The sequence below is a fragment of the Ursus arctos genome, unplaced genomic scaffold (genome assembly GCF_023065955.2).
Source record: "Ursus arctos isolate Adak ecotype North America unplaced genomic scaffold, UrsArc2.0 scaffold_14, whole genome shotgun sequence".
Taxonomy (NCBI): domain Eukaryota; kingdom Metazoa; phylum Chordata; class Mammalia; order Carnivora; family Ursidae; genus Ursus; species Ursus arctos.
The window spans coordinates 1,503,592-1,527,733 of record NW_026622808.1 but is presented as its reverse complement, the minus strand read 5'-3'; the positions used below and the strand labels follow the sequence as shown (position 1 = coordinate 1,527,733).

Here is a 24,142-nt window from a genome sequence, read left to right as displayed (position 1 = left end):
CTCGGTGGCTTCCAAGCCAGTGTGAGGACAGAATACGTGTTTTAGTGTCCTGGGGTTCATATCCAGGGGCCTTTATTTCTGCAGAAGGCCTCTCTGAGAAATGCTGTTCCGTAGAGGTCACTGTACGTCCCTCCCAGTCACTTAGCTGTGAGGAGACTCGTGTTCCAGCTGCTTCTGCCTCTCCTGCCGTTCCTGGCCTCTTTAAACCCGCTGCTGTCTTAACTAGCTGGGCTACCCGGCTGCCCGTCTCCAAGACCCGAGGCTTCCCTGCCTCCCCCACACTCGTCTGTCACGTCCCTGAGGCCGCGGCTCTGTCCTCACAGGTGCACGAAGCTGAGGAAACTCGTCCTGAACAAGAACCGCCTGGTGACCCTCCCGGAGGCCATCCACTTCCTGACGGAGATCGAGGTCCGGGCAGGCCAGGGCCGGCGCGGAGGGGGAGGAGGGGCCCGGTGGGGAGGCCGGAGGTGACGACAGCCCCTCAGGAAAGACCGGACGAGGCAGGGTCACTGGAGTCGGGGGGACCCGGCAGAGGGCCCTGGAGGGGTGCCAGTGCCACGGAAGGCAGAGGGCGAACCATACCCCTGTGTCCATACCATGCTTGACAGCATCCTCTAAGCCCCACGACCAGCCCGCAGGGTCCCATTTCACAGATGGGAAGAGCGGAGCCCCGAGGGGCAGCTGCAGAGCTGGGGTGCGAGCCCAGGCCCCTGGTGGCCAGGAGCAAGAAAGCCGGGACAGTGTGACTGGGAGGTAGATTCAGGCTCAGCGCCACCTCTGCTCCTCCCCCGAGGCAGGTCCTGGACGTGCGGGAGAACCCCAGCCTGGTCATGCCTCCCAAGCCCGCGGACCGCGCGGCCGAGTGGTACAACATCGACTTCTCGCTGCAGAACCAGCTGCGGCTGGCAGGTGCCTCGCCCGCCACAGTGGCTGCGGCAGCAGCTGGTAAGCAGAGCAAGTCTGGCCGGGACGCTGAGGGGGTGCTTCTCTGGGCCTCAACTTACCCATCTATACATTGGGGGGGCACACACGGCTTCTGGATCCTGGTGCATTAGGTTGGCCCCTGGTTGACTGGATGCCTGAGGGGGCAAGCCCAGCCAGGGTCCAGCTGTGTACTCCTCCCCCCCCCCAAGCAGGAAGCGGGCCCAAGGACCCCCTGGCTCGCAAGATGCGGCTCCGGAGGCGCAAGGACTCGGCCCAGGATGACCAGGCTAAGCAGGTGCTGAAGGGCATGTCGGATGTGGCCCAGGAGAAGAACAAAAAGCAGGAGGTAAGCCAGGCCAGGGGCTGGGGCAGGAGCGAGTGTCCCTGGGCTCTGCTTAAGACAGACTGTGTGACCCAGGCCAAGAGGGAGAGTGGGTGCTGGGTAGCGAGAACAGCCCGTGCAAAGGCCCTGAGGTGGGTAGCAAATAAAGAGGTCAGACTGAGTGGCTGCGTAGAGGCAAGCCACGCCTTTGACTGTGACCCCAGGAGAGTACTGACACCCGAGCCCCTGGGGGCAAGGCACGGCGCTGGGACCAGGGCCTGGAGAAGCCACGCCTTGACTACTCTGAGTTCTTCACGGAGGACGTGGGCCAGCTACCTGGTCTGACCATCTGGCAGATCGAGAACTTCGTGCCCGTGCTGGTGGAGGAAGCCTTCCATGGCAAGTTCTACGAGGCTGACTGCTACATCGTGCTCAAGGTGAGGGTCGGGCATGTTGCTGGGGGCCACGGGACCCCCAGGAACCTTAGGTGGCTCAGAATCCCCACCCCGCAGTTTTGTTTGTTGAGGGAAGGTGAGAGGGGGAGGACTTCGCAAAGGGGGCCAGATGGCGGTGGTCCAGGCTGAAGTGCATCAGGGCGTCCCACCCTGGGGCGGCTCGACTGGCCTCTGCAGAGTGAGCTGGGAAGCCGGAATGCCCCGGCAAGGCCTGACACGACCTGTCCCCCGCCCCCAGACCTTTCTGGATGACAGTGGCTCTCTGAACTGGGAGATCTACTACTGGATCGGCGGGGAGGCCACGCTGGACAAGAAGGCTTGCTCTGCCATCCACGCCGTGAACCTGCGTAACTACCTGGGTGCCGAGTGCCGCACCGTGCGGGAGGAGATGGGCGACGAGAGCGAGGAGTTCCTGCAGGTGCCAGCCCGCTGGAGGGGAGGGCCTGGGGCGGGGCGGGGCGGTGGGTGGGGCTGGGTGGGACCTGGTGGGCGTGATCAGGGACTGGGCGTGGTTGGCGGGCGGGGCGAAAGCCTCTGGCTCGCATTGCTGAGACCAAAGGTGGGGGGGTTGAGACCTCAGATAGACAGTAGGGTCAGGAGAGCTACATAAGGCCAAAGGTGGGGAGCCTGGGCCAGGGGAGCGAAGAGACAGCTGGGGAGCTGGGACCAATAGCACCTAGGGGGTGGTGCTGCCGGCAGGGACCAAGGAGGCGGGGCCTAGGGCCGGACCCTGAGCCCGACAGCGCGCTGGGAGCAAGCTGTGCTGTCCTCTCGGCCAGCTGGTTATGTGTAGACACCCATCCCCACAAGATTTTCCCCTGATTCACCCCTTGCCCTCTTACATAAAGCTGCTTGGCCCCGTGCCCGGATACCGCGTTCTCAGCATGCTGTGTATACCTGAGCCTGAACAGGAGCAAACGCATACACTCTTCTGTCCTAACGCTCTAATACGTGTCTGTTTAGACACAGGTCTTATTCTTTCCTTTTTTCGTACCTTCATCACGGGTGGGTGGCACCTGATGCGACTGTACACGGCCCTGTCCTGGCAGGTGGGGTCTGGTGGGGACGGGGATGGCTCAGGGATGAAGGCCCACGCCCTCACCCACACAGGTGTTTGACAATGACATCTCGTACATCGAGGGTGGAACAGCCAGTGGCTTCTACACTGTGGAGGACACGCACTATGTGACCAGGTGAGGGTGTGTGGGGGTGGCTGGCGCTGACCTGAGCTCAGCTGGGAAGGATTGGGGGACAGGGTGTTAGGGCCGAATGGGCCCCTTTGCGCCCCCCCCCCAGTCAGTCTTGCTCTGGCCCCCAGGATGTACCGCGTGTATGGGAAAAAGAACATCAAGCTGGAGCCTGTGCCTCTCAAGGGGGCCTCTCTGGACCCAAGGTAGGCCCCCCTGCCTCCAGGAGGGGAGTGCTTGAACTCACATCTCCTCCCCACGAGTTGGGAGCAGTTTTGGGTTCTAGAAAAAAAACGCCTCCCAGCAACCCTTTTAACCCCTGTCTCATTGAACTCAGCAGGACCAGCAAGGGGGCTAAACCCTATCACGGGGTTTGGGGCAGGGTCAAGGGCATGAGGGCAATCGCTACCCGTGTCCATCACTGCCCTTCCGGCCCCTCCTATTCAGGTTTGTTTTCCTGCTGGATCAAGGGCTGGACATTTATGTGTGGCGAGGGACCCAGGCCACACTGAGTAGCACTACCAAGGCCAGGTATGAGGACGTGGTGGGGTATTTTCTGCAAAGACAGATTGTCATCTAAGGGGCATGGGACTCACGAAGGGCTTTGCATACACCCCCCCCCCAAGGCTCTTTGCGGAGAAAATTAACAAGAATGAGCGGAAAGGGAAGGCAGAGATCACACTGCTGATGCAAGGTCAGGAGCCCCCAGAGTTCTGGGAGGCGCTAGGCGGGGAGCCCTCTGAGATCAAGAAGCACGTGCCCGATGACTTCTGGCCACCTCAGCCCAAGCTGTATAAGGTGAGCTGTGGTGTGCGGGGCAGCGCTGCCCTGACTTGGTCAGCAGGGCACCACTGTGGTGCCCGTGGTCTTCATGTGGACTTTGGTGGGGAGACGGTGCCACCTTCTGGACAGGAAATAGCCAGCGCAGAGGTCCAGAGGCTGGCTCTGAGTGAGGCGTGAGAAGGGGTGTCAGAGTGTGTATTTCCAGGAAGGTGGGGCTGGAGAGGGAGGCTGCAACGTGCCTGGGTGCCAGGCCTGAGACCCTGGCCTTAATTCTGTAGGTGACGGGAAGCCCCTAGGGGTGGACAGTTAAAGAAGAGGGCAGTTAAAGAATTAGGAATGACAGTAAGGACTTGGAGAGGGCAGGCAAACATCGGCAGAGGGAGGTCCAAAGAGGAGCAGGCAGTGGTCCTGAGCGCCCGCAGCAAAGCAGGGGGCTGCTGGGAGGGGGGCTCCAGTGCCCCAGACCCCGCCCGTGCCACGCCCACCCTTCCTGCCGCCAGGTGGGCCTGGGCCTGGGCTATCTGGAGCTGCCGCAGATCAACTACAAGCTCTCCGTGGAACATAAGACCCGTCCCAAGGTGGAGCTGCTGCCCAGGATGCGGCTGGTGAGGCCCACGGAGGGAGGAGGGCGCGGGGGCTGGGAGCCCTCGCTGGCGGCCCGGCATTGGCATCGGTGTTGACCTCCGGCCTTTGCCCTGCAGCTGCAGAGCCTCCTGGACACGCGCTGCGTATACATCCTGGACTGTTGGTCAGACGTGTTCATCTGGCTGGGCCGCAAGTCCCCGCGCCTGGTGCGCGCCGCCGCCCTCAAGCTGGGCCAGGAGCTGTGCGGGATGTTGCACAGGCCGCGCCACGCCGCGGTCAGCCGCAGCCTGGAGGGCACCGAGGCGCAGGTGCGGAGTGCGGGCACAGGCCCCGCCCCGGCCCCTCCCCTCCACCCTGTCAGGCCCCGCCCCCGCGTCGAGGCCCCTCCCTCGTTTTAGGCCCCGCCCCCAAGCCTCGGCCGACCAGACCGTCACTCCAGCTCGTGTTTTCTCCCTCTCGGCAGGTGTTCAAGGCCAAGTTCAAGAACTGGGACGACGTGTTGACAGTGGACTACACCCGCAACGCGGAGGCTGTGCTGCAGGGCCCGGGGCTCGCCGGGAAGGTGAAACGCGACGCGGAGAAGAAAGATCAGATGAAGGCTGACCTCACCGCGCTGTTCCTGCCGCGGCAGCCGCCCATGGCTCTGGCGGAGGTGGGGGCCGGGCCCGGGGCGGGGCGGGGCGGACTCGGCCGGGACCCTGCCGAAGTGGGAGGGGCCTCCGTGCGGGTCCCTGCCCTGTGACTAGCGGCCGTCGCCTGCAGGCCGAGCAGCTGATGGAGGAGTGGAACGAGGACCTGGACGGCATGGAGGGCTTTGTGCTGGAGGGCAAGAAGTTCGCGAGGCTGCCGGAGGAGGAGTTCGGCCACTTCTACACGCAGGACTGCTACGTCTTCCTCTGCAGGTGCCGCCGCGGCGCGCCTCGGTCGCCCGGCCCCTCCCCTGAGGCTGGGGGGCTCGAGCCCCCGCTCACCGCCCTCTGAACCCCCCCCCACAGGTACTGGGTGCCCGTGGAGTACGAGGAGGAGGAGGAGAAGAAGGAAGAGAAGGAAGAGGAGAAAGCGGGAGCGGAGGGCAAGGAAGGCGAGGAGGCCGCGGCTGAGGCAGAGGAGAAGCAGCCCGAGGAGGACTTCCAGTGCATCGTGTACTTCTGGCAGGGCCGGGAAGCCTCCAACATGGGCTGGCTCACCTTCACCTTCAGCCTGCAGAAGAAGTTCGAAAGCCTCTTCCCTGGCAAGCTGGAGGTGTGCCTGCCGTGCCCCCCGCCCCCACCCCCACCCCCTCTCCAGGCCACGCCCCCTGCGCCAGGCCACTCCCCTGTCGCCTCGAGAGGGACAGACGACGGGGGGCGTGGCCGGGGGGGGGGGGTTGTCCAGGGAGCTGCCCCTAACGCTTCCGTACCCCCAGGTGGTGCGCATGACACAGCAGCAGGAGAACCCCAAGTTCCTGTCCCATTTCAAGAGAAAGTTTATCATCCATCGGGGCAAGAGGAAGGCGGCTCAGGGTGCCCAGCAACCCAGCCTCTACCAGATTCGCACCAATGGCAGCGCCCTCTGCACCCGGTGCCTGGCTGGGGGAGGGAGCGTGCGGTGGGCAGGCGGGGGCAGTGGCCAGCAGGGACCCCTTGCTGACACCTCCCACCCCCCAGGTGCATCCAGATCAACACTGACTCCAGCCTCCTCAACTCCGAGTTCTGCTTCATCCTCAAGGTGGGGGGGGGGGTGGCGGGACTGTGGTGCAGGGTGATGGGCTGTGGGCTGGCCCAGACGGGAACCCCCTGCACACTCCTCAGGTTCCCTTTGAGAGCGAGGACAACCAGGGGCATCGTGTACGCGTGGGTGGGCCGGGCGTCGGACCCAGACGAGGCCAAGCTCGCGGAAGATATCCTCAACACCATGTTTGACGCCTCCTACAGCAAGCAGGTGACGAGGGCAGGTGGCGGGCCGGCGGCCAGGCGTGCGGGAGCAGCCCGGGGCCCTGGCCCAGACAGACGCTTTCCCACAGGTCATCAACGAAGGCGAGGAGCCCGAGAACTTCTTTTGGGTGGGGATCGGGGCCCAGAAGCCTTACGATGATGACGCCGAGTACATGAAACACACCAGGCTTTTCCGGTGAGCCCGGGGGCCCAGACCCCTCCCCGGCTTCCCCCCGGGGCCTGGCCTGGGCTCGCCACCCTCACAGCCTCTTCCCACCCCTCGGCCTCCAGGTGCTCCAATGAGAAGGGCTACTTCGCAGTGACGGAGAAAGTGTTCGGACTTCTGCCAGGATGACCTGGCAGACGACGACATCATGCTGCTGGACAATGGCCAGGAGGTACGGCCCCTCCCCCACCCGCTGACCCGGCCGCCCAGGGAGCCCGCGCACCACTAACTGGGAAGCTGAGGCCCCCGAGGCCCCTGAGACCCCCTGCCCTGCTGTCCCCACAGGTCTACATGTGGGTGGGGACCCAGACAAGCCAGGTGGAGATCAAACTGAGTCTGAAGGCCTGCCAGGTGAGCCGCGTGGGGGGAGGGCCGAGGCCGGGCCCGGGGTCCGCGAGGACGGCCCGCAGCTCACGCCCCATCCCGTCGGCCAGGTGTATATCCAGCACATGCGATCCAAAGAGCACGAGAGGCCGCGCCGCCTGCGCCTGGTCCGCAAGGGCAACGAGCAGCACGCCTTCACCCGCTGCTTCCATGCCTGAGCGCCTTCCGCAAGGCTCTGGCCTAGGGCGGCCGTCCTACCCACCGCGCCCCCGTCGCAGCCCCGAGCTCGGGGCGAGAGGGTCCTTGTCCATCCACTGCCGCCAGCAGAGGCTGTGCTCAGGTGGCAGCCCCTGCTCCGGCTACCCCCCCAGTGCCACAGTCCCCAGCAGCACAGCCCAAGCAGCACCCAGGGGAGCCCTCGAGCCAGGCCCTCAGGGCTCTGAGCGGCTGGAGTCCCTGCATGGGAGCTCCTGCGTGACGCCCCCCCACCAGAGAGAGAGCAGCGTGGTTGCCTTTTAAGAGATATTAAATGCTTTTATTTTCAGTATTAAAAATCAGTATTTTTAATATTAAAACAGAGCTAATCTTAACAAAATGACAGGAAAAAAACCCCAAGGTACAATCTACAGGGAAACCCACCCTGACCGACCCCCCTCCCAACACACACACACGTACACACACACACTCACACACACACACTCATCAGTCGTGGGTGCCCAGCAGAGCTCCCAGTCCTGCGCGCACACGTGCACTCGTGCAGACCGGGGGGTGGGGTGGGTGCTGGCCCAGGAGCAAGTACCAAAATAGTTTTAGAAATGCCTGTCCATCCCGGCACAGGCCTTAGAAAAATATTCTTTGCAAAGGGAGTGGGGAAGGACGGTGTGTCGAGTGGGGGGGTGGCATGGGCTTGCCAGCCCCAGCTGTCTTCTGCCCTTGGCACCTGGCCTCCAGGTTGCCAGCTGCCTACAGGAGGGGCCAATGCGGATCTGCCCCAGAGGCCGGGGCTGAGTCCCAGGCCCACAGCGCCGTACCACCCCGGGGCCGGGGTGGGCAGGTCCCGCTGGAGGCCACAGGTTAGCAGGTGTGGGTCTATGCGAAGGGGCCCAGGGTCCTGGACCCCAGTTCCGAGCAGGGCAGTCGGTAGCCAAATAGTTTTGGCCTTCCTGGTAAAGGAAGAGAAGAGGGATCAGAGAAAGCCAGGGAGGTCTGGAGGGGCAGATGGCCCGGCTGCAGGGGGCCACCACGCTGCCTCGGCCCATTTAGGGGCCAGGGTCCTGCGGTGAGGGCCAGAGGCGGCTTGCTGAACCTGAGCACTGCCCACGTTCGGCCCGCTCAGGTTAGGGTGTGGCAGCAGTAACCCCAACAACAGGAAGAGGGAGCTGGGGTACCCCGTGCCCCGTGCAGGGGGCACCAGGCAGCCAATGGGTGGAGAGACCCATGGGCCCCAGATCGGGCCCCGCTTCCCAGGCTCGCCCAGCCGGACCCAACCACGTGAGCCTGGGGACCTCCTCTGCAAACGGGCTGGCCAACCAGCCCCTGAGCCCCTAGCTGCCACCACTCCCAAGTGGTTTGCTCCGGACCGGTGCCGACCACCACTCATGACGTCCAGGGGCTGCCAGGCCGACCCTGTTTTTCTAAGACTCAGGTATGCAAATCGGGGCTGTCCAACAGTAAGGAGCAGGTAGCCCCAGGGCCCTAAACCTGCAGCACCTCATTTGATCAGGATGGCGCAGGCTCGAGCCTCATCTTCCGCCAGGTTCCTCAGGTTCCTCTCAGACTCCTCGGAAGAGCTGGGGGGGGGGGGGGGGGTGGAGATCAGAAGGTCCCGGGACCAGGCCCTGCCTCGGGGCTCCGTGCCCAGTTCTGACAGAAGAGAGGCCGGGGAGCCAGGGGAGCCCCTCCCGTGGACCCGCCCACCCACCCACGTGCCTCACCCCAGGAAATCCTTCACGTCCTCCACCGTGACGTCCCCTGTCGTGTCTAGGGTGGTGTCCGCACTGGTAGCCGAGTCAATGGACATGGGCGAGAGCATGGCCTCAGGCGGCTCTGGGGTGTCTGCAGGGAAGAAGTGGTCAGGGCCCTGCCTGGAGCCCTGGGCACCCTCGGCCCTCCACCTTCCACCCCTGGGAACCCAAGGACCCAGACCCAAACCCAGCCCCAGCCCGCGGTGAGGCTGGGGACCGCAGGCCGACCTGTAGCCCTCCCCTGCCTGGCCTGCCCGACCCTGGGCTCCCTGCTGCAGCCAGGCTGCTGCCTCCCACAGAGGCTTGCCCCCACCTCTGAGCTGTGGGGGGGGGGGGGGGGGGGAGTCCTGCCACCTTCACTTCCCACCCAGTCCCCTGTACCAGCTCCCTTGCTGCGGCCAGGATCCGGGCTTCCATCGCGGCTCCGTGAGGCCAGGACGATGCCCGGGGGTCCCGTTAGCCTGGCTCAGCTTGGGTGACTCCTGGAGCCTATAGCTACAGAGATGGGGCCGTGAGGGGGGGCCCCAGGAGTGTCAGACCCTACCCTCCCTCTCCTAGGCCCCGGGATCAGACAGGGGTGCCACCACGGAGGGCCACCCTCGTTCTGTGCAAAGTTCGGCACAGGGATGAGACTGGCCTCGGGGACAGGCCTCCTGGGTTGGGCCCTCCACACACCTGGCACGGGTGCTGTCTCGGGGCCAGCTGATGTCCAGAGAGCAGAGCGGCTCTGTGATGTTCCGGGCACTCAGAGAGAAGCGTTCAAACTCCGACGGAGAAATCAGATAAAAACCTGGATGGGCAGGCAAGGAGTGGGGCACAGTTAGGGGTGGGACTCCAACCACAGCCCCCCCAGCAGCCTCCTCCCCAGCCTCTGCTGGCCGGTCCCGTGCCCGCCCTGGGAACCCCTCCCGGGCCCGCTCAGGCTGTCCGCGCCAGGAAGCCTTCCCCTCACCCTGGCCATGGCGCGTGAAGACACAGGACGCGATGCCGCTGATGTCCTCCTTCCGGATACAGGAGTAGTGTACCTGGGGCCGCAAGCCAGGCACCGAGAACACGTGCACGTCGCCCAAGTTGGTGAGGCAGGCCAGGCAGGTCTCCGCATAGTCCTCACAGGCCACGCTGGCAAACGTGGCAAGTGCCACCTTGCGCACGCGACAGCCCTCGTGGGCCGTTAGCTTGAACTTGGTCTTGGCGCTCACCTTGGGTAGCTGTGAACACCTGGCAGTGGGCAGGCGCCGGTGAGCGGGGCCTGTGCTCCCAGATGCAGGCAGCAGCCCCCACTCCGCACCCAGCCCTCCAGTCGGCCTGCACCCCCAGCCACAGGGCTGCCTCTGCCCGGGCACCCTCCCGCCCCAAGCTACCCTCTCCTCGCACTCCACCCTGGCTTCACGCTGCTCCCAGAAACCTCCCGGGGCCCCGCCATCTGTGGCCAAACCAGCCACGCTGGGTTGTAAGGGTCAGGTGGCTGCTATGCACTCAGATCACGATCTCCTGCCAGGCAGAGCCCCGAGGAGTGCTCGCAGGGTCCTGGCGGGGACTCAGGCAGGAGGGTCCCGAGAGCCTCTGCGTTCTGCAGGGGGCATCTGTGCTAGCTAGGGGCTCTGGGGGGGGGGGCGGGTCTCAGCAGATATGGCGCATAGGCAGGGCACTTTCTAGAGGGTCCAATGGCATCGGGGCAGGAGCCTGGAGGGTCTCCACCGGGCTTTACCTTGAACTGCTCCTCGGACGCGATGAGCACGGCGTGGCCGCCCTGCATGTCGGGGGCCTGCGCCAGATCCCGGGAGGCCTCGTAGGGCTCGGGGCAGCGGGCGGCCGCGCCCATCCAGCACGGCGATGGCCACCACGGGGGCGCGGTGCATCAGCTGCACCTCCTTGCCCAGCACGGCCTCCACCGCCCGCTCCGGTCGCTTCTCGCCGCCCGCCACAGCTGTCGGCACTTCCAGCGCGTAGGCGAACACAGAGCCCGAGTTGGTGCCCGCCCACATGGTGGGTCCATGGTGGGCCGCTGCGGAGCGACAGGCCTGTGAGGCGGGGTCCTCCTCCCCTCCCGAGGCCCCCGCCCCCCCTCCTCTCCCATCCCACGCCTCCCCAGGGCGCCTCCGCCAGCCTCGGGGCCGCCGCACCTGCTCTGTACTGCTGACAAAATGCCGGGCCTTGGATACGGCCCCCCGCACAAATGGGAACGGCCTCCAGGACATCTCGAAGACGTCAACAGGCACCCAAACTACACCCTGACCTCGCCAAGCCCATCCCGCGGCACCCTCAGCCCCCAGCGCAGTAACGGGCCCAGCATACAGCCCTGACCCCCGGACCCCCCCACAGCCACCAAACGCCATCACTGGTCCTGCCGACACACTCGAAGCACCCTCACCCCGCAGACTGCTCCAGCAGGCCTTAGCCCACTCCCTTCTGGGCACTACCCGCCTCCCCAGCCAGACGCGAAGCCCCCGGACCTGGGCCAAAAGGAACCGGACCGGCGGGACGCTGTCTAGCCCGCTTTCCCGTGTGGGCGGGCAGCAGCGCTGGGGAATGAAGGGCCTTCAGGGTGGAGGCGGAGCCCCACGGTCTCCGCTGTGGGCCCTTGAAGAGCTGACGGCCTCCGCAGCAAGCGGCAGGGGGAGCCAAACCCCAGGGAAAAGTCACAACGGCGCACCGCCCCGACCCGGGACCCCAGCAGCTGGGAGGCCGCGCCCCATTGGCCTTCTCACAGGGACAGCGGAACCCCGTCAAGGCCCCAGGGCTACCGTGTCCAGGTGGTGAGAAGATCCGCTACACAGAGGATCCCCAACATAAATGACACGGGGGGGGGTGCTCCCCTCTCAGACTCGGGGACCGAAGTCGCCTCGGTGACAAGCCAAGCGCGGCCTGACGAGATGCCCACCCAACACAGACTGTAAGAAGGCGTTTTCGAGACGGATGGAGAAAGGCACCGTAGACCACGTGTGGCCGGGACCAGCAGCGGTTCGCGGGTGCGATTCGGGGACCCTGGCTGTGGGTTACGCCCATCGGACACACACTCAAGTCCTCACTCACAGGTTATCGTTTAAACGACGGGGTGTGGGGCAGGGACAGGTGCAGCAGCCGCAGACGGCCGGTAGCACCAGGCTGGATGTCGGGGTGACGGGACCCCTCTCTAGTTCCGTGTGTGGTTGAAATTCTCCATCGCAGATTACAGAGCCCGGGCGGCCTCCCGGACTCGTGCCCACCACAGTCGCGGGCGCTGGCAGAGCCTCCCGCTCTCTCCTCCCCGGATCGTGGGCGCCCTTCTCCGCGGTCGGGTCTCCGAGGCCCACCTGGCTCCCTCACCAACCTCACAGGTGGACGTTCTAAGCGGGACCTTTGCGGGGCCAGCTCGGGCCGGCAGGCAGCTGGCTTCCCTACCTCCCGGACCCCCCCATGGCCTAGATGGCCAACCGAGGCCCCAACCCGTCCCCCTGATCTCACCATCTCGAAGGAACGTGTCGGCGAAGTAGAGGCAGCGGACGACGCCGGAGAGGGAGTCGTCGGCGGAGCGGGGCTCGATGCGGCGCTGCACTGGGGTCATCTCCACGTCATGGGGACAGGCCTGCTCAGCCAGCTGCGCGTTGGCCTCCTGCAACTAGATGGGCAGCGGCCTCCAGGACGCCACCTTCCCCACACCCCGCCGGCGTCCCCACTGCCTGGCGCCCCACAGCCCGCACCCTCCCCTCCCGTCCAGATCATCCCGGCCGGGGCGACCGCGGTGCGCACACACCAGGCTGGGGACCGAGGCCAGGGCGCGGCCCGGAGAGGCAGCCCGGCCCCAGCTCACCTTGCTGGTGGCATTAGCAGCCCGCTTCTTGCCAGACACTCGGCTCTTGCGGATGCGCCGGAAGGACTGGCGCAGAGACTTCTTGAGGGACTTCACCCGGGACAGCGGCCCCTCCATGGCCAGAGAGTCGTTGGGGTGAAGCGTGCACCTGCGGGCAGGCAGACGTCAGCTGGGCCGCATGGCACAGTCCCGGAGCGGCCACCGTGCCCCCGCTGGCCCCATGGGCCAGGAACCAGCGGCCCAGCAACGCTGCCCCGCCGCCCAGCAGCTGGGGGCTTAAAGCTCGCCAGCGGCACTCCCCGTGAGGACAGAGCTGCCAGAAGGGGAGGGGGATCCCAGGTCACCCTAGCTTCGCCGTGTCAGGTCTCAGAAGGGGAGACCCGAGGCCCAGACCCCGCCTGCCTCCCCAGGCTCCGGGCCCACCCCCCACACACCTGGCCAGCACCGGGCTCCTGCGCTGATAGTCGAAGAGGCCAAAGCCGTGACTGGTGCCAAAGGCCACGAGGCTCCATTCCGCGTGGAGCGTGACAGCGGTGACAGCAGCTGGTGGCAGGCACTGAACCAGCACTCGGGGCTGGAAGCCCGCAGGCCACGGCAGCGGCCCCGTGCGCGGACTCAGCCGCTCGTGGCCCTTCCACGTGAAGCCCTCTCGGTCCTGGAGGAGGTCCACGCTGGCCACGCTGACCGCCTGCTCCGAGGGCTCGTCGCTTAGCTCCAGCACCAGCACCTGAGCCCGCAGCCGGGGCGGCAGCACGGAGGGGGGTGGGCTGCCCAGGCCCCACCTGAGCCTGCCAAGTCCCTGCCAGGGTGCTCCTGGTATACTGTCTCTAGTTCATCTACTTAACGAGCACTTACTGAATGCCTACTGTGTACCAGGGCCTTCACTGAGCCCCGAGGAACACAGCGGTGACCAAGACCCACTGCCTTGCCTTCTGGGAGCCAAATATCCCACCACCCCCCAAGCCCGTCTCCGTTTAGTCATAAGCACACACTGAGCACCTTCTGTATGCTGCATGAGTGCCAGTGACACAGCAGCGACCGAGCCCTGCCGGTCCCTACCCTCCCAGGGCTCACCTAACACCTGTGCACCCAACCCGGCCCCAACCCTCGAGGTTCCCCAAGAGCCAGCGTCTGGACTCAAGGCCCCCAGGGGGTTCACCTCCCTGGCTGGCCTCCCCCCAGCCATCGCTACCTGGAGCCCCACTCCAGGTCAGGCCCACTTCCTCCACAAAGCCCTCGGAGACCCCGAGCCCTCGGACACGTCCGCCTCACCTGGCCCGCTGTGCCAGCCACCACCATCTGGGCCGTGTACTTGCACAGTGCCACCTTCTGCACACCGAGCCGAGGGTCGTCACTGTAGGGGTCAAAGCAGCCCACCTGGGGGGGGGCGGGATGGAGTGAGGACTCGGGGCAGGGCTGGGGCGAGGCTCCCAGGGCCGGGGGAGGGGCCCACCTTGCGAAAGGGCGGCCAGTCATCCTCGGCGGCCTGGCCCAGGCTGTCGGCATGCTCGCAGTCCGTCTGGAAGAGGCCAGCCGTGCTGAGCTTGTAGAGTGGCCGCAGCGCCACGCCGGAGGCATCCCAGAACCGCACGGTGCCGTCCTCGTGGCTGCGGGGAAGGCGACGTCAGGCCCACCCCGGGCCCCCCTGCACCTCCCCGGCCACTCCTCCAGTGACCACTCACTGACCACCTACTGCAGATGCCAAGCACCGACCAGACTCCCACTGCACACAACAAACAGGAGGCATCTACGTAGAGCAAACACATACTGAGCGCCTACTGTATGCCAGAACCCCATGCACCTGGGCCTCTCAGACAGGGTGGAAAGGTGTGGAAATAATCACCAGTGCGCCGAGCAGGAGATGGAAGAGGAGAGAACGCAGGGAAGAGAGAACTACAGGCGCGTCCAGTAAAGGTGGTCGGGAGCTAGCCCCAGAGCAGAAGGACCCTCTGGGCCATGAGGCAGCCATGTAGGCAGAGCAGCAGGAAGCCTGGGGAGGCTGGGAGGAAGCAGGGAGGGGAAGTGGGGGGCAGGAGCAGACAAATCTGGGGTGCAGCCTCAGGACACAGCTGCAGAGCTCACGTCAGGGCCTTTGGGCAGCGGTCGGAGCCCAGAGCCAGGGTGTGAAAAGGTGCCTGCGTCTCTGGGGCTGGTTGGGACACCTCCAAAGCCGCGAGCAGGAATTCTCCAGCAGGGGAGGGGACCCTGGAGCCAGAGGCCTGAGGGTCCCGGCGCAGGCAGGCAGCAGGGGCAGGGCAGGAAGTTGGGGCCTGAGTCACTGGGCACGTCAGCGCCCGCCAGGCCCAGGCTGGGCTCTCCAGCACCTGCCCTGGGCGGATCGGCATGGGCCAGCCCAGATTTTCCGGTCCCAGGGCAGGCTGGGTGGGTGGAGCTCAGTTCCAGACCGAAAGGCAGGGCGGGGCGTGAAACCAGGGCCTAGAGAGGCTCCATCCACCCCGAGGGACAGGGGATGGCCTGGTCCCACCAGGGGCGGGGCCCGAGTCGCCGGGCAGGCCAGTACGCACCAGGCCCTGGACAGGCTCTCCCGCACCTGAGGGGGCTCCACCAGGCCCCATCTGCACACACACACACACACACGTCACACCTGTGCTCGGCCACGAACACACGCGTCTGCCTACCCGGTCAGCAGCAGCCCTTGCTGGGATGGCTCCTGGGCCAGGTTCCGGCCCCCGGTGATGGGCCAGCTCTGGGAGACAGGCAGAGAGGAGGAAACGGAAGGTCAGGGTGTTGTACGCAACTAATGGATCATCGAGCCTTACGTCGAAAACCGGGGATGTAACGGAAGGTCAGGGCAAACGCCTTCTCCTCACCCTGAGCTTGGCCCCCAGGGCCCAAACTGCCTCTGAGTTCCCTTTGTGTGCCTGCCACATTCCCCCCTCCGGGCGTGTGCCTGGGCAGTGCCTGGAACACCCTTCCTCCCCAGACCCCTGCCCTGCAGGGGGCCCTGGGCACAAACCGAGGCGCTGGAGGCAGGCTGCGGGCTCTGCTGCTCGCCAGCGCTCACGATGCGGGCCCACAGCTTGGTGGGGACGTTGGCGACGTGTGCCGAGCAGGTGATAGCAGACGAGTGCAGCGGGGCCAGGTACGGAGCGGGCACGGCAGGCCAGCCGGGCGTCTGCAGGTCGAGCACCACCAGCTCCTCCTCGAGCAGCACGGCCAGGGCCTGGGGCTCATCGAACTCTGCGGACGAGGGCTAGGTGAGCCCAGCGGCAGGGGGCACGGGGTACGGGGCCTGGGGCAGGGAGGGCGGGGCACACACCGTCCTCAGGCCGTGTGCTGTGCACTGTGAAGAAGTCGATGATGCGGGAGGTGAAGTCCAACGTCACCAGGGTCTCAGCCCGGAGCACACTCACACAGTGGCGGTCACCGTAGCTGGCACGCGGCATACCACCGCTGAAGATGATGAAGTGGTCCCTACAGAGCCGGCGAGGGAGCCCCGTGAGCCACCTGGGCTCCAGGTGTGAACGGCCCAACCCAGGGAGAGCGATGCAGGACATCCCCGCGCCCCAGAGCCCACCGTCCTCCCCGCTGCAGACACCGCCCCCAACCCCCATCTGAGAGCCGGCTCCCCACCTACCCAGATTCACAGTTTCGCCACAGAATCTTGTTAATGGCTTTGCAGGGGAAGGGGCCTGGAGGGGTGGGACAATGTCAGGCTCACTTGCTCGCCAGGACCAGAAGGGCCCCAGGTCACATTTCTCCAAGCTTCTCCCGTTCCTATTCTGCCTCCATTGCTCCCCACCTCACAGCTGCTTCCTGACTCCCGGAGGGGAAGGCCCACTGCCCCACCGCGCCCCCGCAGCAGTCTCACCCATGAAGACCACGCTTGGCACCGCCCCCTTCCACAAGTCCTCCTGGACACCCCCACCAAGGCCAGGCAGCCCCGAGTGCCTGAGTTTGGGGTCACCGGTCAACCCCGTACTCAGGTGTAAGAGGCCGCCCTCGGCCTCCCTGGCACTCACCGTAGGGCGTGGTGGCTACTGTGGGCTGGGTCATCGGGGAGTCGCCAGCGTCCGCCGACCAGACGGCGTAGCTGCCGTCACTATGGGAGCTGACCAGCGTGCTGCCGCTGCGCTCCCAGCACAGGCTCTCCAGCTGCTGCCGGGCACAGGTGGTGAGCATGAGCAGGGGCGGGAGCGGACGACCTGGGCGGCTGGTGCTGGCCTCCCCCACATACCTGGTTGCCCAGGAAGACGCGGTCTGCACACTGCGCCACCCGGTTCCAGATGACCAGAAGGCCCCGGCTGTAGCCGATGAGGATCTTGGTGGGGTCCCGCAAGTGTCCCTGGAGTGACTCCACCGGGCCCAGCGCCTTCCCACACCGGTAGTCGTCTGGCACGCTGCGGAGGGGCTCACGTGAGCTGGCAGGAGCACCGCCCAGGCACGAACTGGCTGCTGGGCGGTCCGCCTGCCCCTCACCTTCGAAGAACCTCGTCCGGGGCAAGAGTCTGCCCCTCGAGCAGCGTCAAGGTGGGAACATCCAGGAAGAAGACGCTGCCTCCCTCGGTGCCCAGGGCTGCCATGTCACCCGCCGCCACCAGCAGGACCACCGTGACACGGGCGAGGCTGAGCAGGCCACTGCGCGGGATGAGGGGAGGCAGGTGAGGGCACGGGCCCATCCACAGGCTGAGGAGGGGGGGGGGAGGGGGGAGGGGTGCTACTGGGAGCTCATTATGGCCCCTCTGCACTCCCAGAGGCCCGGTTATTGAGTGGGCTGGCGCACTGGGAAGGCGATGGTGGCGGCTGTGGGCATCGTAATTAGCTCACTCAATTATTCATCAGGATGTTGGGAAGGAGAGGGATAAAAATAGGTTCCCCAGGTCTTGGAGACAGGCTCCCGAGCCCCTCCCACTCACTAGGAGGGGAAGGCAGGAACCAGGCCAGCGCCTGGGCCAGGACCAAGGGCTCCAGAACACACACGACCCTCCTGAGCCCCACCCAGGAACCACCGTCACCAGCCCACGGATGGCTCCGACTTTGCAGGAGGTGACCCAGAATGACCCTGCCTGCAGAGTCCACCCCTGGGCGAGGGCTGGGTGTGTGGGGGTACCAACCGGCCGCCAGCAGGAGCAGGACAAGCCTCCCACTGAGGCAGTACGGGAATTTGGAAGGGTGAAGGACTTGGCCACTCTGGCTGTTTTGGGAAGGGCCAGCAGGGCCGGCGGTCCAGGCCCACTCCACTGTCCCCTAGAGCATCCTCTAGGCACCCCCTGCTGCTGGCACCTCACACAGCCTGGTAGGACCTTCCTCGCCCCCAAACCTGCCCTTTCATCCATGCACATTATGGCCCGCTGCCCCACCCCCAACTGTGAAAGGCCCTAGTCTTCCCCGGAGCATGGACACCACCTGTTCACCTTGGACTCGGCCAGAACCCCCTATTTAACACCCGCAAAACCCACATGGCACATCTCTCCAGGACCCGGGCACAGCTCGATGGACTCTGCCGCCCTGAACCCTAGGGCAGGGGTCCCATGCCCACGGCGCCTTTGCAAGGCCGGCGCCCACCACCTCCACCAGGCTCCCCGCGGGCCCGGCAGCCCGTCCCCAGCCAAGTCCTCTAGTACCTGGCCCCGTCGAAGCCCGGCCGACTCGGTGGCTGGAAGCTGAGCGCCTCCTCCAGGTGGGCACAGCCGTTGTGATGGACGATCTCCCAGAGGTGCAGGCTGCTGTCGTCCAGCAGGCTCAGGAGGCGGCCCTGGTGGATGAGCAGAGAAGGAGACTGGGCTGGTCTGGGCCGGGCACGGCGGCCGTGGGAGCCGGGGAGGGGAGAGGCTCACCTGGCCGGGCAGGAAGTGCATCTGGGTGACAGTGGCTGTGTCTCGGTGCAGGCCAGTGAACTCCACACCAGGTGCGCCGTAGCTAAGTGCACAGGGTCAAGGGCAGAAGCAGGCACAGGAGATCCTCCTTTCCGAGAACCCTTCCAACAGGCCCCAGCCAGGCCTGCCCTCCAACGTCCAGAGGGGACCCCTCCTTGAAGCAGCACTGTCCTGTACCCCCAAAATACCCCCAGGCTCAGAGTGCAGGCTTCGCTCTGCTCCTGCAGGTTGGTGCTGCTGTCCGACCTTTACTTCCTCATCTGTAAAATGGGCGAGTGAGTCCCACTCCCACCTTGTAGGGCTGATGCAGGGTAAGTGAGAACGCAAGCACACCCAGCGCACTTGGCCCAGGCCTGGCACGTGGCCACGGTCCCGCTCTGTGTCAGCCTAGCGTGTGTCTGTGTACATGAGCACTGGGCCCCGCAGGCTGGGATCACACAGGCAGAGAGGCCAGGCCAGGCCTGGGCACGGAAGCCTGGGGCAGAGGACAGTCCAGGCTGCCTCTTCCCACAGCTCCAGGCCAACCTCCAGCTGCGGGCAAGGAAACCAACCTCCCTCTGGGGCCAGCAGCCAGCAGCCCCCACTGTGATCGGGGAGAGGCCTCGGCCTGCCCATTTCACAGACAATGCACAGAGGCTTGGGAAGGTTGGGTGAGCTGCCTCAAGTGTCTGGGGTCTGAGCCAGAGTCACGGCAGCTCCAGGTTCGACAAGGGTGGGGGGGGCCGGGAGGGAGGGCTAAGGAGGGGTCAGCGTTGCCCAGCAACAACACAGGAGCCGTTGCTTTGGAGCCAGCGTTGGGATTCCCTGCAGGAACCAGGAGAACACAGAAGAGGGGACAAAAGAGAGGGCAGGAGCTGCTGGGCGGGAACCAGGGTTGCCAAGGAGATGGGCCGCCCTTGAGGGGGAGGGGTGGCTTCTGTGGCCAGCCTCAGTTTCCCAACCCAGGGCTCCAGGCTAGGGTAGTTTGGGGGAAGGAACAAGGGGAAAGAGGAGGGCCCCAGCCTCCTCCTCTGGGGCTGTCTCCTCGCCAGTACATCGGGCTCTTTGTAAGCATGTGGAGCCCGGGCACAAGAAAGACCATGGAGGGATGGCTCGAGCGGCTAACAGTGGCGCAGGGTGCCGAGCAAGGGGCTGCAGGAGCACAGTGCGCAGGTGGGACAGGACAGCACCCCAAGGGCCGGGAGCAGGACCGGAAGTGCACACCTCCCGGGACCGGTAGGGGGATTCAGGGCAGGGGGTCCGGGCACTGTCCCCTCCCCACGCCATTCGCTGCCCCACAGGTGCCTCAGGAGCCCATGGGAAAGAGGCACCCCGGTCCAGCCACACTCCCTCGAGAAAGTGGACTCAGAAACCACAGGCCCAGATGCCCACCCCGGCCTGGCCACCCAGCCCTGGGGTGGGAAGACCCCCATGCCCACCCCGCCCCTTTCCAGGCATGGACTCATTTTTTCTGCCAACCAATGTCCCCAACGAGGGTACTGAGAGCCAGAGGATCACGGGAGGAGGGGTGAGGGTAGACAGCCTCCACCGGGCCCTCCACCTCGGTTTCCCCACGCAAGGGGCTTCAACGAGAGCAGTAGGGGTGGGGTTCTCCGTGGCAGGCAGGGAGGCCTTCAGCTGCCGGCTTGCCCCCACCCCACCCCCACCCTGCGCTTGTAGGAAAATGCCCGCTTTGTGCGGCTCACACGGCCCATTGTGCAGCCGCCAGCATCCAGGTGGGGGCCGCGCCGCACTCACCATGCTGAGCCTGGCACGGCCCCCAGCCCCTCAGCTAAACACGTGTGTCCTCACATTCGCACACGCGTGTGTGCCTGGTCACCAGGGCAAGGCCCGCTGGGCGACCCCAGCACACTCGCCACCCTTGCTGGGTACCGCGCCAGCCAGCCTCCCGGCCCAGTGTCCCCGGTCAGTTGCTGGAACGGGAGCAGGGTCGCCTAGGTAACTGGCTGGCTGAAATGCAGCTAGGGACAGCTGTGACCACTGCAAGCTGACCCCTCCCCCACAACCACTTGGGTAAGGAAGAGTCTCAGGGGCAGAGGCCACACCAACCTCCACCAGGACCCGGGCCCCGACTGCGGCCTCCGGGGCCAGGCCGGGCCCAAGGAGCCCGCACGTGGGGCTGCAAGCAGGAGGTCCCAACGGGCCCTAAAGGCCTCGGTTCGCAAAGGATACATCTTGACGGCCCCAGACCTCGTGCCGATGGCCATGATGCGAAGCTCCGGGTCGAAGGCCAGGGCGCTGGGCTGGTTGGGGAAGCCATGCTCCACAGTCTGCAGGGGAGGGGAGGGCATTGGCAGCGGCCCCCCCCCGAGGCCTACCCCAAGGCAGCCTCCAGACTAAGGCAGCTGCCCAGCAGGACCGGAGCTGGTCCAGCTGAGCCCGGCGCCTCACTGCTCCCACTCTAAAGGAGATGACCACACCTGCTCTCCACACCGCAGAGGCCCTCCCCCGGCCAAGGCCTAGTCTTCTTCCTCCACACCCACGTCCGGCCCGCTGTGCGCGGGGCTCTGGCAACAGAGAAGCAGGACCCAAGAGGTGTAGGCACAGAAGTCGACCCTTCCTGTCCCAGAGTGGGGCTCTGCACCCCACTCGTGGAGGTGAGGTGCCATGCTGTCTGAGGTTGAATATGAAGTCCATGGCACTCCCCACGGGCCCCACACGGAGATCGGAGGGCAACACCCAGGATCAGCTCAGTGGAGGCTCTTGACCCCTCTCCCAGGGCGTCTCCTCCTGGCAGACCCAGTCCCAGGGCAGGCCCTGCCCGCCAGGTTCTCTCTCCTTCCTTCCACCGGCTCATGCTTTTGTCCGTTTTCCCACATCCACCAGTTTTCCCACATCCACCAACAAGCTCCTACTCATCCCCAGAGGCCTGCCTGGAGGGGCTCCCGCCCCGTCCTCAACACCGGTGTGGGACACCACAAGTTGGCCCAGGCATCTCCTGACCGGTGCCTCAGCCAAGACACACATTTCCAAAGAAACCCTGCTCCCAGGCCTGCTGCCCCAGCCTCCCTCTTGCCTCAACCAATGCAGGCAGGAACTGAGCCCTCTATGCAGCCTGCTTGGACTCAGGCTGACCACAACATTCTCCAAGCCTCAGTTTCCCATGTGGGCACTAGGGGCATTGAGCCCACCTGAGGACAGTATCGCCCATTTGGTTGGGGGGGGGGTGGCGGGGAGAGCTTCCCTTTCCCACCAGCCTTGTCATGCCCCTAGTAGAGCTGACCAGGCCTAGCCAGTCCCATCCTCTTGTCAGGACCCTCTCGGAGCTCCCGCCTTACCACCTGATCCCTCTCTGTCCTCCTCTTCCCTCTCTCCCCCAGCTTACTTGATCCAGGCCAATAGCCTTCTGCTATTCTCTAATTTACTAGGCAAGCTCCTGCCTCAGGACCTTTGCATCTACTGTACGTCTACCTGGAACCTGCTTCACCCAGCATTGCCCAAGGAGGGCTCCTCCCCATCACTCAGGTCTCTGCTCAGGAGTCAACTCCTCAAAGCCCTCCCTAAACCACCCTGCTCTAGCAGCCTCCCTGTCCCCACACTCCCTACCCTCACCCTACTTTATTGTATCCCCGGCACTGGCCGTCATCCAAACTGCTGCACATTTCACTCTTTTGCTTAGGCTTTTCACTGTCCCCCCTAAGAGTACATCAGCACCCCAAGTGAAGAGGCATTTGTCCCTCTTGGTCACTGTGGTGTCCCCAATACCTAGAAGGGGCCCCTCACACAGCAGGAGCTCAGGATTGTTAAACTGACATATAGTGGACATCCCACGGGCAAGCTGTGGGCAGGACAGGGGTCTGGATGCAAGATAGTCCAAAGTCCATGCTTGCTTCTGACCCTCCCCACTGCTGGGGATTCTGGGACCGATCTGTTCACACCTATCTCTTGTGACCAAGCCCCTTGCCCCAAACCACACCTGTCCCACCAATGCTGCCCACTCAGAATGGGGCCTCACTCTCCTGAGCAGGGAGCCCTTGGCTTCTGCTGACCCAGGGCCAGCCAGGAGGAGCCAAGCCGCCCCACCATCTGTCTCTGGTCTCCACTTCACACCCCGACTCACTGGCTGATTCACCTGCCCCCACCATCCTCCTCCTCTCACCTCACAGGGTCTCACGCTCACAGCCACCCAGTGCACGAAGGGGACCAGCTGGGAGACCCTGGGCACCAGCCACCCCTCAGGGCCCCCCAGGCCCCTGGTGAGTTCTCAGCCACCACATCTGAAGGCCCTGGCAGCCCCATCACCAGGAAACCCTGTCTGCCCTGAAAGACATTCCCACCTCGGCCACTTCAGCTCCAACCATCCCAGAGTTTTCTCCTGAACAAGACTCTCCTCATGTCTGGCTCAGGACCACAGCAGCCCTTCTGAAAATCCCTGCCCCTCAAGGCTCAAGTCAAATCTCATCGACAAGGGGCCACAAGGACAGAGTGCCCGGCATGCTCTGCAACTTTCGGCAAGTCGTCATCCCTCTTTGAACCTCAATTTTCTCACCTCTATGACGGGAATAATAACTGTAATCCCCAAGAGCAGTGAGAGGCTGTGCAATCAGAGGTGCGGAGTAAAACTGAGGCCAGAAGGAACACCCCAGAAGTCAGCAAGGGAAAGGCTGGGGCCTGGATCTACCACACATCAGCGCAAAGGCTGGGGGGACGAGGGAGCTGAAGGCAGCACCTTTCCCATGGCCCCTCTTGCCCTACCCAGGAAAAGAAAGGAAGGAGCAACCATCTCCACCTTGGCCCAAAGGCTCCGTCAGTTGGCCCATGTGATACAGGGAGCCAGGACGCACAGGGAGAAAGGTGGCCCCATTTCACAGCAAGGGAAACTGATGCCCCAGGAGTTGAAGTGTAGTTGCCTACACAGTCAGGCATCTTCCCTGGAGCCCCCAGCAGAGCAGAGCAGGTCAGAGCCCCGCAAGGCAGAGCCTAGGGCCTTGGGGGAGGGGAGGAAAGGAACAGGGAAGGGATTTCCCAGCCCCACCCCCCAACATCTGCCTCCATTCCTCATCCCTCCCCACTGGCCTGGGTGCGAAAGCAAAACAAACTGAGGCCCTGGGCTGCCCCAAGGGCTGAGCAGGGGCTCCGAGGGCCCCCAAAAGAAGAGAGATAAAGAGACAGAGAGAGAGAGCCAGAGTAAGAGTTCCAAAGACTGCAGAGAGACACATATAGGTGGAGAGACACGCAGGGAGAGACAGGCAAAGGCTCAGAGATGAAGAAACAGATGAAGGAAGACAGAGAAGGGACACGCAGAGACACACAGGGACAGAGGCGGACACCCCCCTCTCCCCAGACACACAGGCACAGGCTGAGGATAGGGAGGTGATCACAGGCAGAGACAGGGGCAGTGACCCAGAGACATGCACAGAGTCGCACAGAGACAGAGAGACACACAGACCCAGGTACACAGAGACCCGCAGACCTGAGCCAGTGAGGCCCACAGGGACCCGGAGCTGACTCGGAAAGTCAGCGAGGGACCTAGACCCACCCAGAGTCCGAGAGTGGAGCAGGGGAGAAGGCAAGAAGTGGGGCCCGCCGAGGGGCGCGCGGCCCGGCCCCCGCGCCGCGCCCCAGCTGGGCGCCCCCTCCCCCCGGGCCCGACGTGGCTCCGGCCCCCGGGCCCCCGCTCGGGCCCCCGGCCCGCCCCCTCCCGCCCTCTGCCCGAGCCGCCGCCGCTCCCGCCGCACCTTGTTGAAGGCGAAGAGCTCCTGCTTGAGCTTCTCGCGCTGCGGGTCAGCGCCCTGCCGCCGGAACCGAAACTTCATCATCTTGCGTCCGGCTGCCGGCGCCGCGCCCGCCGCCGCCGCCGCCCGCAGGATGCGCCGCGCGGCCCCGCCGGTC

General features: G+C 65.1%; 2 protein-coding genes across 2 annotated transcripts in view; one reads left to right on the top strand and one right to left on the bottom strand.

Annotated features, from left to right (window-relative positions):
- FLII (FLII actin remodeling protein) overlaps positions 1-7,273 on the top strand; it is a 12,982-nt gene extending 5,709 nt beyond the window's left edge. The window contains 24 exon segments of the mRNA XM_026521143.4: positions 324-408; positions 798-945; positions 1,137-1,270; positions 1,471-1,683; positions 1,940-2,119; positions 2,812-2,894; positions 3,020-3,094; positions 3,336-3,419; positions 3,515-3,686; positions 4,172-4,276; positions 4,373-4,564; positions 4,720-4,908; positions 5,019-5,158; positions 5,252-5,498; positions 5,662-5,816; positions 5,903-5,963; positions 6,047-6,073; positions 6,075-6,176; positions 6,259-6,365; positions 6,461-6,497; positions 6,499-6,567; positions 6,681-6,746; positions 6,830-6,932; positions 6,935-7,273. Of these exon segments, the coding sequence (XP_026376928.2) occupies positions 324-408; positions 798-945; positions 1,137-1,270; positions 1,471-1,683; positions 1,940-2,119; positions 2,812-2,894; positions 3,020-3,094; positions 3,336-3,419; positions 3,515-3,686; positions 4,172-4,276; positions 4,373-4,564; positions 4,720-4,908; positions 5,019-5,158; positions 5,252-5,498; positions 5,662-5,816; positions 5,903-5,963; positions 6,047-6,073; positions 6,075-6,176; positions 6,259-6,365; positions 6,461-6,497; positions 6,499-6,567; positions 6,681-6,746; positions 6,830-6,932; positions 6,935-6,963 (2,803 nt within the window). The 3' untranslated portion in view covers positions 6,964-7,273.
- Positions 7,236-24,142, bottom strand: LLGL1 (LLGL scribble cell polarity complex component 1). Its single transcript, XM_057311268.1, is given in 25 exon segments — positions 7,236-7,882; positions 8,430-8,509; positions 8,654-8,774; positions 9,065-9,131; positions 9,133-9,178; positions 9,359-9,473; positions 9,636-9,891; positions 10,392-10,484; positions 10,486-10,688; positions 12,128-12,281; positions 12,474-12,621; positions 12,908-13,200; positions 13,746-13,850; positions 13,927-14,080; positions 15,113-15,180; positions 15,451-15,674; positions 15,754-15,908; positions 16,072-16,126; positions 16,457-16,592; positions 16,672-16,834; positions 16,914-17,072; positions 18,059-18,189; positions 18,272-18,353; positions 20,483-20,580; positions 23,989-24,142. Coding segments are annotated over 24 exon segments (3,186 nt in total). The 5' UTR covers positions 24,070-24,142; the 3' UTR covers positions 7,236-7,882; position 8,430.